General features: G+C 39.8%; 1 protein-coding gene across 15 annotated transcripts in view; it reads left to right on the top strand.

Annotated features, from left to right (window-relative positions):
- TNS3 (tensin 3) overlaps positions 1-19,440 on the top strand; it is a 258,468-nt gene that overhangs the window by 43,947 nt on the left and 195,081 nt on the right. Inside the window, exon 1 of one of the 15 annotated variants that reach the window (XM_083823143.1) lies at positions 9,939-10,105. The exons of 13 other annotated variants lie outside the window; for them this stretch is intronic. In XM_083823143.1, coding sequence (XP_083679269.1) covers positions 10,031-10,105 — 75 coding nt within the window. In that variant the 5' untranslated portion in view covers positions 9,939-10,030. Of the gene's footprint in view, positions 1-9,938; positions 10,106-19,440 lie in introns of those variants that run through there. One more of the 15 variants, XM_083823144.1, reaches the window with a different exon arrangement.

The raw sequence follows: 19,440 nt of genomic DNA, 5'->3' as shown, positions 1-19,440 counted from the left end.
ATGTTTTCTTTATTTTTTTTTCCTGCAGCTTCTGGGATATCTGGCATTTCCAGTGAGTTTAAACAGATTTAAGCATATAAGACAAAACTCTGTGAGGAGGATGTAGGTTTTAAGTAGTGGTCTGTATTCTAGCTAATACGTGTTTAGATTAATAGATTTCAGCCATAACACAGATTGTTATTAATTTATTTGTTAAAATTCATCTATGCTTTCTTCTGTCTGGATCAAGTACTGTGTTTTTGAGCTCTAAGTTTATAAGTATCTAAAAATTTGCTGCTCTGGCTTGGCTGCTCTTGCTCTTTGGCTATGGTTTGTGGAAAGGAAGATTGTATTTTTTTTAAATGTGAGCAATACACTTCTGTATATAGAAATGCATCTCCCATCCATGAGTAAAACATGACATGTAAATATTGTCAAGTTTATGCACTTCATTTATATGTTATGACTGTGGAAAGAAGCGACTGACTTAATAAAATTCTGAAGTCGTTTTCAAAAAGTTCTGTGTTTTGTGCTTTATGAAATCCTGCAGGTGTTCTGTTTCAGCAGATGCTCAGCAATGGCCTTGCTGCAGCTTCAATCCAGCTGTTCTGCGTTATTTGGAGAGTGTGTCGTGTTCTGTAGTATTTTTATGGGTAGCAGTATTCCTTTACTATGTTATTTCTTTGCCGTATGTACTGTAGTTACTTAAAATATTTTGGAGTCATCCTGCTGCTCCATTGTCTGTGAGCTGTGTAACATATGTATGTGTACAGGTTTGAATCTTATGTGAAGGTCCGTCTGTCTGTATTGAATTTCACATGCTTTTTCAAGATGCTTGATAATGGAAAGGGGGGAATATTTTTCATGTAAGCTTCCAGCTAGATTTTCTTCCATGGAGTTCAGACCTTGAAGCTTAAAAATTGTTTAAAAACAAAACAAAAAAAAACTTTGCTGTTACTCTTCTGCTGCCTCATGGGGAACAGTTTGTGATGATTTTTTTTTTCAGTAAGCACAGGAGTTTTTCCAAACAGTGGCTTTCCTTTAGAACAATGCTCTTGTCTTTAGAGTTGAAGTGCACCATGGGACTTACGGTCTCTTTGGAGAAATCAGTCTCTGCAGGAATGCCAGAAACCAGCTAGAACTCCATCCCCCATGAAGAGCAAGAGTCGCATGCAAAAACTTTGTCTTTAGCTTTGAGTGTTCTTTTTGCAGATACCTTTCTCTGCTGTGCAAAGGTACTTTGATGAAAATGATTTTTTACAAATACTGTTTTTATCTTTTATTTCTATACAACTGTAACACTTTGACTGTTTCCTGTGGTTATGCATTCTGTTGCTCCCAGCTTTACTTTGAAATGCACATGTTCATTCTGTCCTGAGGAGATAATAGCCCTTCTTTTTGTACATTAGGGGAATAAAGATTGTCAATGAGCTCATCTTTCCTGAAGGGTAGAGAGAGGGTAGTTCATGAGGCACCCCGGCTCTGATTGTGGTCTGCAGGACATAGTGCTACTGTGGTGGTTTTACCTTGCTAGGCAGCTGAACGCCACCACAGTTGCTCTCTTATTCCCCCTCCTCAGAAGAGGAAACAGGGAATCATTAAGGTTGAAAAAGACCTCCAGGATCATCTGGTCCAACCATCGCCCTGCTACCTATGTCACCCACTAAACCATGTCCCTAAGCACTACATCCAACTTTTCCTTAAAAACCCCCAGGGCTGGTGACGCCACTACCTCCCTGGGCAACCCATTCCAATGCCTGACTACTCTTTCTGAGAAGAAGTGTCTCCTCATTTCCAACCATTTCCAACCTGAACCTCCCCTGGTGCAACTTGAGGCCATTCCCTCTAGTCCTATCACTGGTTATCTGTGAGAAGAGGTTGACCCCCAGCTCCCCACACCTTCCTTTCAGGTAGTTGTAGAGAGCAATAAGGTCTCCCCTGAGCCTCCTATTCCCCAGACTAAACAACTCCAGTTCCCTCAGCCGCTCCTCACAGGACTTGTATTCCAGGCCCTTCACCAGCCTCTTAGCCCTTCTCTGGACACGTTCCTGAGCCTTGATGTCCTTCTTGTAGTGAGGAGCCCAAAGCTGAACACAGTACTGGAGGTGTGGCCTCACCAGAGCAGAGTACAGGAGGACGTTCACCTCCCTGGTCCTGCTGGCTACACTACTCCTGATACAAGCCAGGATGCCGTTGGCCCTCTTGGCCACCTGGGCACACTGCCAGCTCATGTTCAGGTAAGCATTCACCAATGTCCCCAGATCCTTTTCCCCTGCACAGCTTTCCAGCCACTCTGCCCCAAGCCTGTAGTGCTGCATGGAGTTGTTGTGACCAAAGTGCAGGACCTGCCACTTAGCCATGTTGAACCTCATCCCATTGGCCTTTGAAGAAGAAGAAAAAATTCACAGGTTAAGATAAGGATAATTTAATTAAAGGAAAAATAATTAAGGGGAAATTAAATAATTTGACTAAAGGGAAAAGAGGAGGGGGAAAAAAAAACAAACACAAAACAACAAGCAAAGGCCATGTGGAAGCACAGGGAGAGGAAAGAACTTATTCTCTACCAGTGAGTGGTGCTTGACCATGTCCTTGTAGCAAGGCCTCAATATGCATAGCCATTGTTTGGGAGGACAGACATTTTCATGAGAGCCCACTCCTCCCCTCTCCTTCCCTTTTTCCACCTTCCTCTTTTGCTGGATGTGACATCATATGGTATCCATTTGGTTAGTTTAGGTCAGCTGCCCTGGTGGTGTCCCCTCCCCACCTCTTACGCACCCCCCAGCCTGGTGGCTCTTGGGAGGAGGTTGGAGGGAGTCCTGTGTCCGTATCGCTCAGGAATAGACAAAAACACTGGTGTGACACCAGTGTTGTTTTAGCTACGCATGCAGAGCACAGCACTGTATGGGCTGCTGCAGGGAAAGTTAACTCCGTCCGAGCCAGACCCAGTTCACCAAGAAATAAAACTTGGGAACTAACTGGGGAAGGGTGGCTGCATTCAGCTGTGACATCTGGAATCTGCAAGTACAGAACAGTAGTTCTGAGCAAAACAAGGACGGAAATGTTGATTCATGGCCTAGTTTAAGATACAATTCCTGACTACTTTCATAATATCGTGGTTAAAGAAAGATGCTGCCAGAAGTAGCTGCTAAGTAATCAGAAGCATCTTTGAGAACTGTTTTTTTTTAATGGATTTTGCTTATTTGGGAAGGGGAAAACATCTTGTCATCCCTTGTTCGATGAATTAGCACTGTGTAATCACCCAGTTGAGCTGGTTAGTACCTTATGCCTGTGCTTTTAGTGAAACTTTGTGTTCCCTGCAGATGTGAGATTTTATAAAAATATTATTCTGCTCAACAGAGATAATGGTTAAACTGAGCTGGTATGAAATGTGAGTAATGTCTTTTCTTCAGTTTAACATATTTTGATAGAAGAATGTGATGAGTAATGTTTGGAGCACAGACTGAAATTCAAGCAAAGGAGACTGCTGTTATATATTCTCCTTGTCAGTGACTCATTCAGATATGGTCGTCAGTAACATAGCTTGAAATTTAAAATTATATGCAATGAGAGTTTGATACTCAGTCTCTCTGGGATTCACTTTCTGTCTTTTTGGAGGCAATAATAGTACCTACCTTTTGGAGGGCAACTTCAGGTTCTCAGCTGTAATCTGCACGGAGATACCCATTATTACTTAACCATGTGGAATTACGCATCTTGTGCTTAAAGCAGGGCTGTAGATCTTGCTGGTACAAGAGAAAAAAGAAGGGGAAGGACTTTGCCTGTGGCAGGTCCCAGTGAAGTGTGCTGCTTCTGTCAGCTTCTCTGTTCTGCCTGGGTAGGCTGGGCAGTTCTGTTAACAGGGGTAAGCAAGCTTTAAAGTGGCAGAAATTGAGATTCCTTTCAAACTTTTGGAAGAACTGGAATGTCTTATCTCTAGAGTCAGGCCCTTGCCAGTGAGAAACTGGTTTCTCTTTATGAACTCTGAAGCCTGATAGTACTTCTGAATCGTGTTTCTATGCTTTCAGCTTCCATTCTGACAACTGTGAATTTCATTAATTTCCTGGACATCCTTGAACAACTTCTTTCTTTGAGTCTTTCAAGGTAATGGATGCGTCTCTTAAAGTTTGCTTGTAGAGAAAACATTGCCCGTACTAACATTTTTGGTTTGTGTGCTTTGGCTTACCCTTGTGGGTACTGTTACATTTGTTTGAAGTTGTTCCCTAGTGAATAAATGCTCTGAAGACTTGTAGAGCCAAGGAGTGAGAAACTTTTCAAAAAAAGTAGGACTTTTCAAGCGGTCAGAATTTTTCCTTTGGTTGTACTTGAAAGTGGTGAAGGAGATGAAGCATATGACAGCTCCCAGAAAGATGGTGAACTTGCTTCATTGATTTCTTAATGACACAGAATTTGGCACCAGTTTTGTTTGTTTACCATGGTGATGGAATTTTCTATACATACTAATAGATTTGGGAGTTTCCAGTTCAAATATAAGTCTAGTTGAATTACTGTATTCCGAATTTCTTGAATTCTCATGCGCTTTCTGAAAGGAAGTGTAATCATATGCTTACATGATGCTTCATTGCAAATTCAGTGTGATATGGCTGTTATGTGAAATACTTCTAGTGTAACTGGATCAATTATTTGAGAAAGAAATCTAATGATTGGGAAAATTGTGGATTTATCCAGCTGAGGTCATTAGAACATAAACTGAGGTTTTAACAACTTTAGATGCATTGTCTAGAGGCACAGACAATTTCCTAGATGTCACAGTTTTTGATGAGCTGCGTTCAGCAAGAGAGATGGTATTCGGGAGAGAGATGGTTGGTGGGAAAGCAAAAGCAAAATGAAAATACTCCTGCTTAAAATGGTATGAAAAGACCTAGAGAAGAAAGGAAAGAGCACTACTGGGGTAGTATTTTCAACCTGCATGGGTCTTTGAATGTAGAGTTCCTGCAAAGCACAACAGTTGAGATCACTCTGGCACCACAGAATCTACATGTGGTATTATACCTCTGTGTTGATGGAGATTAAGAGTTGGCAGGAGGAATAACATATTTATCCCTAACTGTTTTGTCCTTCAGAAATACAGAGAACATTTTTGATTATTTTGGCATTTTATTGCTTACTTGCTAGGTACTGAGATTTAACTTTTAGGGTGATGTATATGAAATGAATAAACTACGTGTGTGTGTGAATGACAGGGGAAATGTATGCGTACAGACATGAAGTCTGACTTCAGCAAGATACTCTTAAGTATAATATGTTAATTGGCTATGAGGTGTATATCAGATGGAGAAGTATTTCAATATGTTTTTTGTATTCCTGTTCGTTATTTGTATTTGAATACCCATGCTGTAGCAACAAGATAATGGATTTATCAAAAATAGTTGTATATGAATTTCATTCCTAACAAAATGATCAAAACTTTCTAATGGAGAAGGAGAGAAATATATAAGCTCGAGGGGTGGGAAGAGGGAAGCTTTTCATATATTAATTCTGGTATTCATATACACAGCAGTGCTTCCAAAAATGTGGTATGATTTTAGTAACAAGTCCTCTGAATACATCTTCATTTATTGCTAACTTTGTTTTATAAGTGCAGTGAAACTGGATTACTGTTGCCATTTCAAGCCTGTTCATGCACAGATATATTAATCTTCCTTTCTGTCTGTTACATTATACGTTACTGTGGTATCTGGACAGTTTACTTCTGAAAGTTACCTAGCTTCATGTCATTCCCATCTTGCAAAGTTTAGTATCTCCTTTTTAGAGGTGATGCACAGCTGCATGGAAAAAATTAAGCTATTTGTTTACACTAACTCAGAGGTCTGTGGCGAGGCAGGGAACTCATGATGTTTCCAAGATCCAAAAATACTAGGTTATTACTTCTGTTTACTCAATACTTCTGTATTCCTCCTTGCTGGGCAAAGTTTTCTGTGTGCAAGTCAATTAAATTATTTTATATTCAAAGTCAAAATGTTTATTGAACCAAAAAACTTGAGCAGGAGGCCAGAGTAGATAAACTTCTGCAGTCTGTTCCAGTCTGAATTGTCCTACGATTCTGCATTGTGCAATTCCTGTTGTTTTTTTTAATAGCTATGAGTGCATTATTTGAATAAAGCCTACCTGCTACCTCTGAGAAACTTTTTGCCATCTTAGTCTAAGTAGGTGGAAAGAGCAGCAAACTGCCGCTCTTTGCAGCAGTCAGAAGTTTCATGGCCCATAGTCCATTTGTTATTTTGGGACGTATGGTTAACTCTGATGTTTATAACTGGTTTTAAGTTATTGTATGTAATTGAGATTCTGAAAGAGTATATAAGTCAGGGCATCACTGATTGCTTTTCTGTGGCCTATATGAAGTAAATGTACAGTCTTAATTCAGTGCCTGGTCAGTTTACCAAAAGGAGTGGTTGAAATGGACTTGAATGGAGCTTGAACTTTCTATGAAGTATTCTTCTTCTGTTTTGTTGAGCAGCCTAAGGAGAATTATAGTCCTTACGCTTTTGCTTTTATCTGTGTTCTGGATGAAAAAGGGGTATCTAGAGCTACTATATATGACACTCTTAAAATGGAGAGATGAAGTGGTTTTTGTCTCCTTTTTATCTGATTGTGTATAGTCTCTCTGCAAAGGAGTCAGTGCCAAACCTGTGAGTGGAAATGAAATGAGAGAACTTCAAAGCCCATGGATGATGGATTTTACAGGTGGGATTTGAAATTAAAGCTCCTGTTACCATTTACTTCCATTCTGTTAACACTGCCTGGCACAACTTGCGATGTTGTTTCATGAGCTGCTGGAGCAACTGGCATTGCTTATGAGTGAAGCCTCATCGTTTTGTAAGTGGCAATTTCCCAAATCACACACTCTTTAGTATAGTGGGTCTGGTGTGCAGAATATGGTTAATATGATAGATTTGCTTGTAAGCTTCCAGTAGCATTGACTCATTTATCTAGTCAATACTCTGATGTGAGATTTGGCAGTATTAATGTCACTCTTGCAGCATTTTGCAAACCGGTTGGCCACTAGGTTTCCTATTTCAAGAATCACAGAATGGTTAAGGTTGGAAGGGACCTCTGGAGCTCAACTGATCCAACCCTGCTGCTCAAGCAGGACTGTCTAGAGCAGGTTGCCTAGTGCCATGTCCAGATGGCTTTTGAAGACCTCCAAGGAGGAAAACTCCAGAGCTTCTCTGGGCAGTCTGTTCCAGTGCTCTGTCACTGACACAGTAAAGAAATGCTTTTTAATGTTTCTACTACTTCTTGCAAAAAAAAAAAAAAAAAAAAAGGAATTCTGATGCTTCTGTATGAAGAAAACTGGACCATTTATGCTAACACTGAGATTCTTAAGGCTTTTTTAGAAGAATGTGGGCCCTCATTTCCATAAAATGGGGATCTTTTTCAGGCCTCCAAATCAGGATAGTTTGAGTTTTCAGCTTGCGTAAGAGAAAGATGTAGAAGAGTTTGGTATCACAGATGCCCTTTTGATACTTAACTGAAGTATTGTCTAAAATAAAGTCGACTCAAATTTGAAATTTTAGCTCAAATTTGAATGATATTCTTGAAGTACACTACAAACTGCCTGTTACAATGCTTGTATTTGCTTCTTCTAATGTTTTTAACTTCTCATAATCACTTTTTCCTGTTTCCTAGTGCAAATTTGCTTCAAAACATTTGTATTGCAGATAATGAATATTGCTTTTGCTGCCTTAATGTTTTTCAAAGACGTTCATATCTGTGTGACACAGGTGCTATTCTCAACCTGAACCTGCAGTGAAACCTTTTTCATGAACCTTTTAAATAAAACATGGTATTGTGCTTGATAGACAATGGAAATAAAACTGATGAGGGGGAACCTCATCGCAGTCTACAACTTCCTCGCAAGGGGGAGTGGAGAGGCAGGTGACCTATTCTCCATAATCACCAGTGATAGGACCCGCGGGAATGGTGTTAAGCTGAGGCAGGGGAAGTTTAGGCTGGATATCAGGAAGAGGTTCTTCACCGAGAGGGTGGTCACACACTGGAACAGGCTCCCCAGTGAAGTAGTCACTGCACCAAGCCTGTCTGAATTTAAGAAGAGATTGGACTGTGCACTTAGTCACACGGTCTAAACTTTTGGGCAGACCTGTGCGGTGCCAGGAGTTGGACTTGATCCTTATGGGTCCCTTCCAACTCGGGATATTCTATGATTCTGTGATTCTATGTATCTTAGCTATCTGCATGTGCGTGCTGTGGACTGGAGTGGGGAGGGGGAAGAACACAGTCTTTTTAAGAGAAAAGAAGGACATGTGTGTTCTGTGGAGTATTGTATTCATCTGAAAGAGCTGGATGCATTCTTCGATCTTCCTTCTGGGAGGGAAGAAAGGGGGAGTGTAGCTGGGGGTAGTGGTGGACATTCTTGCAGGGGATTAATTCTGAGGTGACTCAAATAGACACTTTGATCCCTTACATCTGCAGGTTGGCTTGTTTTAGCTTGTTAATATACATAGCAAACTCTCTCTTCCCTTTTATGTTTGGAAAATTGCTCATAGCCCACACATGGCTCTGTAATTGGGGAGAGATTGTTCATTCTTGCCTCCAGGAAGACATTTCTCTCTGTCTGCTGAACTGGAGTTCCAGACTGGGTGGAGAGAATGCAAGAAAAATATAGGTTGCAAGCATGGATACAAAGCTCTTATTTGAGCTATGGTTCTTTAAGAAACGGTCACTGATCCATCTGTACTTGCATCTAGATTTCTTAAGACTAATTGGAGTGTCATGACGTTTTGCATAAAATTTAAGTTTTCTGTTACTCTGCCTCTTTGTCAGCACATAGCTGTATTTAACTGTCTGTGACTGAATATGGTCACAGGGGAGTTCTTAGTTTATATGAGATGTTCCCTGAATGTAAACATCCATGAACTGAGATTAGGATTTGATTCTGTCATATAGTTCAACACAAGTGAGCAGTAAGAACAAAAAGAGCATTTGTGCTTGTTGTACAGGTCTTAAACAATTAGTATCTTATGTATATGTGTATGTTTTGCATGGAAAAGATTCATTTGTAATACTTGGGTATTTGCAGTATGGTAGTTCAGGTTGCTCAATTCCAGAGTTTGGTTTGGTTTAGCTTTTAAGGATTTTATTGCTTCCTCTAAGAAAAAAAATACTGAACTCTGTTTTCTATTTATTTGCAGAATGACAACATTCCTTTGTTTAAAAAGATCTGGTCCCTGTACTGATGTTTTGATACCTGTTCTGTTAGCAGTAAATTAGACAGGGCTGATCTTGACTTCTACAGTTCAAGGTTTTATCATGCATAAACACAACACGGTGGTGGCTGCATACTATATGTGAATAATGAGTAAGGGACTGTGTGGGGACAGGGTGGAGTCTCCTGGATGTATGGTGACCTATGGCCTGTTAGGTTGCTAAACAGACCTGTTTTTCAGTCTAAGGTGGTCAAAGAATAACTGAACAGTTTGTAGAAAGTGAAAAGATGGAAAAATAATCGCAGCTAGAGGAAGGTGAAAACTGCAGTAAATATAGTATAGTAGTAAGGTGTGAGTTGAACTTAACGTGAACTGAAAACTGGTTTGAGCAGTTGCTCTGTTTTGCTTTCCTTTGCCTGCCCCCTCTGCCCTGCTCTCTCCCCCCTCCAGTCTTGTGTTAAACTAGATGCAGAAACAGACTGGAAGAACTTCAGTCCCAGTGGGACCTGAAGCAGAACAGGGCTGAAATGAAACATTGCCACGATTATCGTATAAAATATCGGGAAGCTTTTCCAGGTGCTTCGGGAAATATTTTTATAGTTATATGTAACTGTTGTTTGACAGACAAAAGAGAAGTGTCTTAAGAGAAGTGTACTTAAAGCATACCCATGTAGCCATGTAGAGGTTAAATGCTATTTAAAAATTGTTTTAATTAGGGGGGGGAAGGGGGAGATTTCTAATTGTAGTGAAGTATTTTTGGAATTTGCCCTGTCAGTTAGTAATATTTGACTAATTAAAGCAACCCTTTGTTTAAGCCAGGCTGACAACAGTTCATCTGGAGAGTTGGCTGGTGGTCAAACCGAGATATGTTCATTCCTCAGCACTTCTGCCTATATTTATATGCTGATGTTTCTGAAGTAATGCTTTTAACTTGGAAGAAGGTAATCACATCTGTGAATTCCTTGTGGTTTCTCTGCTGCTGAGGGTTGCAGACTATAAACAATTGTACTGCCTTAAAGCCTGGTGTGTAATGAAAATGAACGAATAAAAACAAGCATACAGGCAGTAGACCCCTCTTTATGGTTGGAGGCATCAGGTTTGTTTGGATGGCAAAAATAAGGGATTATAAATTTTTGCTGAAAGAAAGTTACCAAGAGGCATTTCTCTCTCATGTTGTCTTTCTCTTGTGTATGCTCTTGCTCTTGAGAACATGTTCTGATTGTTGTTTGGTCAACAAAATTTTGTATGTTTGTGGAAAATTTGGAACTTGTACTTTCCCTCTCCTGTAAAGGAGAGGGAAAGGGCTACAACAGTTTTACAATTTTTGTGTTCCCCCCCCACCCTCCATCACTGGATGTTTTCAAGATGTGATTGGACAGGGTGTTTCGGTTCCCTTCCATCCTGGGCTGTTCTGTGATTCTATGATATAGTTTAGTGAGATTTTCTTTATGATCCCAGTTAGAGCACCAGGGAGAGTACTAGGACAGTTATTTGGAAATTGAAAGTGAGTAGTTATTTTGGGCTACAAGAAGGGAACAGGTCTGAGTTAGGTAACAATTGTGTTTTATGTAACTGTTTTTCTCAACATAATGGTTTAAATATTTATTCTTGGATGAGTGAGCAAGTTAATCAGCTACAGAGCAGGCACTGTATAATAGCTTTGTAAACGTCTATTGTATTTGGTTTCCATTTCCACAAGAGCTTTAGAATCTTGTAGCTGAATGTGATCCTTGCGCTTAAGTAATTTTACATTATCCTGGTTCATTCACGTGACATCAAAGATGAAGCTACTTGGGCCAGTAGCATCAAATCTTTTCCTGGCTGGGTGGGAGAAAACAGAGGTCCCAGCTAGTAGCACTCTGCTAGTCAGTGAGCAGAATCGGTGTCATGTGTGAAGACAAGTTATTTTTGTGTTCTGACTATGGGTTAATATTTGAGTGGGAAAAGCCAATTGGAAAGGTGGAGACCATTGTGACAGACAAAAGTGTTATCCATGCTGTAACTGGATTGATTTTGAAAATGGTTACAATGATAAGGCAGAGGTAATGGTAACACAATCAGGAATTTTAGGTATGCAAATCTGCAGGTCAGCAGAAATAGGTAGAATTATCATGAATAGCCTGCTGTGGGTGCATTCTTTTAGTGTAACACGGTATGTTTTGCTGTTGAATTTATTTACTGTTCTCAGATCTGCAGGCCAAACATCACAGCGTATATGGGCTGAACATTATATACCTAATTACATTTACCACAAGATTCTCTCTCAAATAAAGGCCAAACTTGAATCTGACAAGGCTGGTGCTTTCTCTTTTTCTGTATGGCGAAGTGTTGCTGCATCTCGTGCTAGGCATGTCTGCTGTTGTTCCCCTGCTAAAGCCTCAACAATCAGTTTTCCATAATACTGATACCCATACCAAAATGGGAGGGATGTTAGGTATTTTCAGTATTTTCAGAAATCTTCAGTGTATTTCAGAAAATACAAACCTACCTAGTACTAGCCTTAGCTCCGTTAAAGTTCTTTTTAACTTGTTAGGGCTTAGGTGAGCATAGACTCTGCACAGTATTGTCTCTGGCTAATAGTAATAGGGGACTATGATAAAGACTTTTTGATTTAGTGTACTGTTTCCACTTCTGAAACATTTTGAGAGATGCATGTTCAGGGTGGTGGGTACAACTAATCTCGTAATATCAAAAGAAAGTAAATAGAAGGTATAGAAAATCTGCAGGTTTCAGGTAAAGCGCTTTTCATCAGCTTGTTCCCATAGATTCATCTGGCAAGACCACACAGGAACACCAGGAAAAGTACAAAACAGTGTTAGCAAGAGATGTTTATTTTGCTGTCTCCCCTTGGCCTCTTGCTCCTGGTTAAAATACACTGGTCTGCAGTGTGGGAGGTGCTGGCCCAGAACCAGCCAGTAGCTCTGCAGTGGGTTTTCCTGCTCTTTGGAGAGCTGTACCTCTGGGCAGTTGCTGCTTAGTGACATCCTCTCTGTGCTGCTGAAGAACTAGAGAGAAGAAAGAGGTGGGGCTTGGGATCTGGCTCAGACTGCCAACGTCTGGGTTGGATTTCTTGGCACATGAGAGAAGTTGATGATTGTACCAGAAACTGCCTGTGCTGAGTGTTCTCAAGTTCTAAGAGACTCTCTTGTAGTGCTGGGTATCGCTCAACCGTCAGTTCATCTCTTCTCAAGTAGATGACTGGAATGACAACTAAATGGCAGGTTTGCTGGATAGGAAAATATTAGAAAGGCAGATTTTGACTGATGATTGATACTTCCATGATACATATACTTTCATCGTGCAAGCTTCCTTAGTACAGCAGCTGATAAATGCCCACACATACAAGGTGTGCAAACTATTAGTTTGCTTACCTCTGTGTAATGTTAGCCAGTACCTGCACGAGTACCACTAGACTGCAAAATTATGTATTAATGTAGCATGCCTTCCTGAAGCAGGAGTTTGAGGGTAAAATGGAAAGACCAAGTTGTGTAACACATCTAGCCTATATGAAATTGCTCAAGTAATTTACTGTATTGCTATTAATAATATTTTTTCAGTTTCTCAGTGGTTGATTTACTGATGTGCATTCCCATCCATCTCAGTTGTTCTTCCTGTTCATTACTCTGGTGCACAACTGCTGCTATCTGTCCTTGCTCTAGCCTGGTTCTGACCTGTTCTGTTGCTGCCGTTCTCTATTTCTTCACTTTCTTCAGGTTTTGGTAACTTTCTTATTTGCTTTTTGTTGTTGCTAGTATTTGGTTCTTTCTTATCACACCATTAATTGTTTATTATAAGACAGCTATTGGTAGCTCTTCAGTGTTTGGCCTTATAACTAAGTGCATTGTGTCATGGGAGAGTTTGGCTTGTTGCATTGCTGCAGACCTTTGTACATTTGCTGCTGTTGTAAAGAGATCTGGTAAGGACTATTGAGATGGAGGGAGTATGTGTGGAAGCATGTACTTTGTGTGCTTAATGTTTTTATATGCCTGCGAGAATCCATATTCAGTTGGAAGAGATTTGATTGGGTCTTTGAGGTGAAGATGATTTAAAAGAATAAAATTTTAATTGTCAGCTTTTCAAGGACAGACACCTCATACCTTCTGAACTTTTTGTTCATGTCCTTCAACGCTTTTATTTTTTTGAAATGCAGATGAACCAGGTATATTCAAAAATTGCCTTTTTCCCTGTTATTTAAAAAAGTGGGTTTAGTCTTCAAGTATCTTTCTCTGCTTTTATTATGCAAAGATTGTTGTAGCATCAGGGTTGTCAAGGCCAATTCATTTAACCAAGAAAAGAATAAGAGCCATTGACAAACACTGAACTTTCACTATGTACATTACATGGTCCTTTGCTGCTTTTAGGCATTTCCTTTTTGCAGTATTTTCCCACACAGAACAAAGTGTCAGTTTGCAAGTGAGACGAGGATGAAAACACAAGTTTTCCAGTGTATGGAGTAACAGCTGTCTTAATGGACTTTCCATCTTTCTCCTAATGTGTTTTCCACTAGTAGAGATTCATGTGCACTGAAGAAATGAAGGTGTTGAAACAAAAAATATGAAGAGCTGATGACAAGGAAAAATGTGAGATCTGCAGCTGTTTTACACTAACAATGAAGAGTGACCAAGGGCCCCTTTTGTTCCTGCTGGCAGGAGAGGGAATGAACTTCTGCTCTATATAGGTGGCTGATTCCTAAGGGATACCTGGATCAAGGAGAGCAGTGAAGATCTGGGGACAGAATGACAACTTTTTGTTTCCTTTCTCCAGCAGGTGTACTGCTCTGCCTATGTCCTCCTGAAAGGAGTTTTGGGGCTACCAACAGGAATACATTCAAACCTGCTTGTGTGCTGTTTTTCTTCAACATTTGTCACCCACCTCTAGGCAGACCTTGGCCTATTGTCTGCTGGACTGGAATCTCAGTCAGGTCATAAGGGGAATGACTTGAGACTGCCTGGGAAGACAGGAAACATGAAAACATACTGCAATGTTGTGTTGAATTTTTGAGGTAGCTAGTGGGGAGAGAGAATTATTTGATGATCTGTCGTGTCCAACCGTTTTATTCTGCTGTTCCTTCTGCTTTCCAGTGGAAAGTATCTTTCAAAGAAAGCTGAAGTATCTGATGTGGCTTTGTCTTAAGAATTTAAAGCTTTGGAAGGAGCACATGTAATTGATGATCTAGATGAAGGGCCCCCTCCAAGGTGGGTAGGTGAAGAGGGAGGAAGGGGTGATGGGGATGAAGAAGCGCTGCCTTGCAGATATGATCCTGTTTTGGGCCAGTGTGTTTTGTAAATGTGTACTGTCTACAAATGACAAATGTAAATGTATGTGTTATGAAGGAATTGCACTTAAATGCAGGTGGCATAGGTCGTGTCTCTTGTTAGAGCAGTGAAGTTGTTCTTGTGTTTAGTCACAGCTCCATACTCCTCACTTGATACGGCTGTTAAGGCTGCAGTCCCCTATTCCAGAATCCAATGACAAACTGTTCTTGTGCTATTGCTTCTCTATGGCGTCTTGTGCTATTTTGTGTCTGTTCAGCTTTTAACATTGTAGTTCAGAGCTGTAAGTAAAAGAGCTTTGTTTTGCGTACAAGAGCCAGTACAATTTTTCATTCAGCTAATGATCAGTGTCTTTTCTGGCAGCTAGAAATAGAAGCATAAAAACCTAGATCTAGAGACGCATGTGCTAGGGTACATTAGTTGAACAAAATGTGGAGCAAATCTATCCTCTTTTTTTTTTAATTGCAAACTTTAAACTGAACATTATATATCTCGTTCCTGCCTATACAAACATTTATGGTAGAAGGAGAGGATGTATGGAAAGGTGTGACTAAAATGTTCGAGGGGATGTAGCAGCTGATTCTTGTGAAGAGGTAGAAAGGAAAGGGCTGGGATTCTTCAATTCGAAAAACAAAGTTTTTGGCGAATATGATCAATGTTTTACGGAAACATAAACATGTTAGGTAAGTTGAATGCAGAACTAGTCATGCAATCCCACCGTGCAGGAACTGTCACTTGTTAGAACTAGTGGGAGTTTGCTTTAAAATAGTCAAATGAAAGTACTTTAGACAACAAGGAGTATGACTTCCTGGAGCTTCCTGGCATTGAAGTTGTAGGGGCAGAATGTACCAACGTGTTCAAAGATTTGACAGAAGTAGTGGAATTAGAATAGTTTAGTGGGAAGGGACCTACAAAGATCAAGTCCAACTGCCAGACCATTTCAGGGCTAACCAGAAGTATAAGTAAGGGAATTATCCAGCTGCCTCTTTAACGTTGACAACTATGGGGCATCAACCACCTCTCTAGGAAACCTATTCCACTTTGACCACCCTCACAATAAAGAAATGTTTCCTTATATCCAGTCTGAACATCCTCTGGCTCAGCTTTCTGCCATTCACACACTTCCTGTCATTGGTTACCAGGTAGAAGAGATTGGGCACTTCCCTCTCCATTTCTGCTCCGCAGGAAGTTGTGGGGAGCAGTGAGGTTGCCACTTAGTCTCCTTTCCTCCAAACTAGACAACCTTAACCTCTCCTCATAGGACATGTCTTCCAGCCCATTTGTCAGCTTTGTTGCCTTTCTCTGGATGCTTTCAAGTATCTAAATACCTTTTTTTGTATTGTGGAGCCCAGAACTACACACAGTATTCAAAGCGAGGCCACACCAACACTGAACATATTGGGAGAATCGTCTCCTTTGACTGACTGGCTATGCTGTGTTTAATGCACCCCAAAATGTGGTTTGCCCTCTTGGCTGCCAGAGTACACTGCTGACTCCTGTTGAACATACAGTCAACAGCATATCCCTTTCTGCTCTAGTGGAAACCAGTATCTGTTAATGGACGTAGGAGGACTGGGTGGGGATGAACCTTCCAATGTCTCTGGTACAGTGAGGGGAACATAAATCAGGCCGGGCTGTCTTGCTGTGTTTGAATGTTGTCTCCCTTTGACACAGCAATGAAGTGCTTGGTAGGTAACATGGATGTTGTGCTGACCCAGTAAGGCATACCTTATGTTTAAAGCCATATTTTCTAAAGCTGGCTGTTGATGTGTTGAGTAATCATTGAGTGCAGGTACTTTGCACATCTGTCACCTTTCTTCGAATCTACGTGAGTACTCTAATCTCAGTTGAACAAAAACTTCCTTTTTAGTTTTGTTTTGGAAAAGTGTATCTAAATCAAGGTATCCAGGCAGAATTTCATTTTATTACAATAAAGACACCTGATATCTTTTGTCTGAGAAATTACAAAGGCTTCTGCTGCTAAAATGATAGCACCAAACGTTGTAATGGGAGGAGGGGGGGAGCAATGCTATTTTTCTGTAACTTCCTGTTATAGTTTTGCCACTTATGCTCATACAGTAAGACAATTTTGTAACACCAAATCATAGGATGTTTTTCCTCTCTTGACATGAACTGACAGTGAACTCAGCTGATTCAATGAGACATTTTTTTTCCTTGTCAGCATCTCCATGTGTCTTCATAATGAGACTTGTGACTCAAATGGAGTCGAGCAGATGATACTAGGAGGAATACTGCCAGCTCAGGCTGCGTTATTTTAACTCAGATCTCTTTTCTAGCTTAGGCTACTTCTGTCTCTCTCTTTTTTTTTTTTTTTTTAAATTAAATACCTTGAAGAAATAGGGTGTAAATGCAGTGTTGAACAAATACTCTTTCTTTGCAGTCCCCCTGAAGTTACTTGCTAATAGTAGATGGTAGTGACAGTAGTATGACTAGCTATTTGTGTACTTTTTATTTTCTGTGTGTCTATAGTATGTCCAGCGCTATAGAAGTAATCTCTGAATGTGGGTGAGATAGAAATGCAGTATTTCAGTCTGTAAAAATTCTTTATTGTGTTGTTTTTTTTTGTTTTTTTTTTTGGCCACTATCCCATATTCTTGCTATGTAATATGGGCTCTGGAAAACTTATATACCAGTGATAGAGTGGTGGTACTTGCATGTACTTCGATGTGTATGATACTGTGTTCGTTTAGTGTCATTTGGCTAAAGTACAGTGCTACTTTTGGAGCAATAGTATGTTCTCCAAGAAATTACTCTTATATGAAATTCTCTGTAGCTCCTTTATGTGTTATAGTTTTTGCTGTTTTTTTTTTCTCTTCATTGTTTATTCATCCTGTCCTTTTCTGAGTAAAACTTGCCGTAGTCACATTTTATAGTTACCAAAAAGCTCTTATTAGGCCTGTATGCATGGTAGGCACTGTTAAATGTTATTCTGGTAAAGAAACCTGCAGCAAATGTGGAAAATTGCTTTAGGAGTAGGAAGTTAAAAATGCTGTTTACCTCAAAGGGGGGAAGAAAAACTGTAAACTCTTTTGAGGTATTAGTAATACCAACAGTTTAATTCTGAGGAGTGTGACTTCCTGTCTCATAAGTATTCACTAAGGGAATGTTAGTTAAGGGGAACTGCAGATAAATTGATGGGATTTTTAAATTTGATTTCTCAGCTGGAGCTCTAAGCTTAGTAACTGCACAGAACTCAAGTAAGGGATTCATGGGAGGGGAGGAAATGGAAGGTGACAAAAGTAACTGAGTGACTTAATAAAAAGGCTGTAGGTTATGAGTACTCTGGCATTCCCCTCAGCTAGCTGTTCTGTTTTTTTTTCCCTGTAGTCACATGTAACTTAATAGAAAGGGCTGCAAGGCACGAGTACTCTGGCATTCCCCTCAGCCAGCTGTTCTGTGTTTCTTTTTTTTTTGTAGTCATGTGATTTATTTTAGGAGCTATCTTAAAGAAAAGTGTGTGTGTGCGTGTGTATATATGTATATATATATATATGTGGCTTTGTTTTGCAAAGGTTTTGTAACTGGGGCTGAGCCTTTCCATAAAGACCTCTTTCAATCATCCCTTAATTGAAGTTTCTTTTGGTTGCCTAGCCCCTAAAAGGTGGTAGGGAAGGAGAGCCCTTGAAAGGGAGTCTGTGCTTCTGGAGCTTTAATTGCTGCTTTTTAAAGTTACCTCTGCCTGGAAGTTTACTGCAACAATGGACCTGTGTCTGTCACAGTTGCAGAGGAATAACAACTTGAAATACCCATTCCTCTAATACACAGCTACCAACTTCCCCCTGCCCCTGTGTATTTAAAATAATAGTAATAATCATTATGCTAGCCCATGGTTTTAAAGCTACCGTGGAGAGTAAAAGAGTGCACAAAGAGAATCCCAGGAAATTGCAGTACTGGTTGGTAAGTTATTTAGAGAGAGGACACAGAAAAGGAAATTGTATTAGCTTGACCATGGGCAGGAAGTGAATAAAAAAAATTAATCTTTGCTTTATATAATTGCGTGCAGTGCTAAGAGGGCTTTTATAGGCCATGTAAAATTCAGCAGTAGAGTCTGACATAGAGAAAGCTTATGGGGCTTTGTTTGTAATTTTCTCTTAGCTAGAATATGTGGCATGGATTGTTGGAAATTTTGGAGGTAGAGAAGTAATGTACAAACAGATTTTGACTTTTTTTTCCTCTATGTGGACTAACACCTGGAACTTAAAATTCTCAATAAAAATAATCAGAGTTTTTAAGTGAAATTGTATTTCCTCATAAATATAGTTTAGTCACTGCCTAGGTAACTTTGGAGGGAACTGTTCTTGTAGAAGTTGTAGTTTTTATTTATTTTTTTTTGTATTGAGCAAAAGTATCTATATCCTTTTCTTGAAGATGGTTTGAATGGGTTTAATTTTACAATATCTGTTTGATTCTCTAAAGATCTAGGTCTTGTGACTACATTCTTGAGGAATCAGCCATTATCACCAATTGGAGTCTACATGCTTGGAGTTAAATGTTGGTTGGTTCTGTTCTTCCCTGAATAATTAATTGTTACGATGTAGTGCGGTGTTTGGGAATAACATTGTGAATACATCTTCCATCCATGTAGTAAGTCCCTGTCATCCAGTGCTAAGTCCCTGTCAATGAGGCATTGCTGTATTGGTTTTGAGAAAACCAAAATTCAACCAAAAAAACCCAACCAACAAAACAGTAGATTACTTTAGTCAGTAGTGGCTTTGTCAAAATCTGGAGAGGGTCTTTTGTTTAAACTACTTTTCTTTTCTTAAAATGTAGAGTGTCTCAAGAGTCGTGCATAGCTCTGAGAGACCTGCTGTGTTTTTCTTTTTTTTTTTATCTGATGATGATCAGTGTGTTGCTACATAATAAAAATGCTCAGTATTAAGCATTTGAAATTCATCATAGCTAAGGATGCCAATGTAAATTTTTACACAGTCTGCTCTGTTACACTAATGTAAGTATGGGATAAACTTTCAACTTCACTGGAT

Source organism: Anser anser, assembly GCF_964211835.1.
Source record: "Anser anser genome assembly, chromosome: 2".
Taxonomy (NCBI): Eukaryota; Metazoa; Chordata; class Aves; order Anseriformes; family Anatidae; genus Anser; species Anser anser.
Note: the sequence above shows the minus strand (reverse complement) of the source record. Positions and strands in the feature narration are given on the sequence as shown.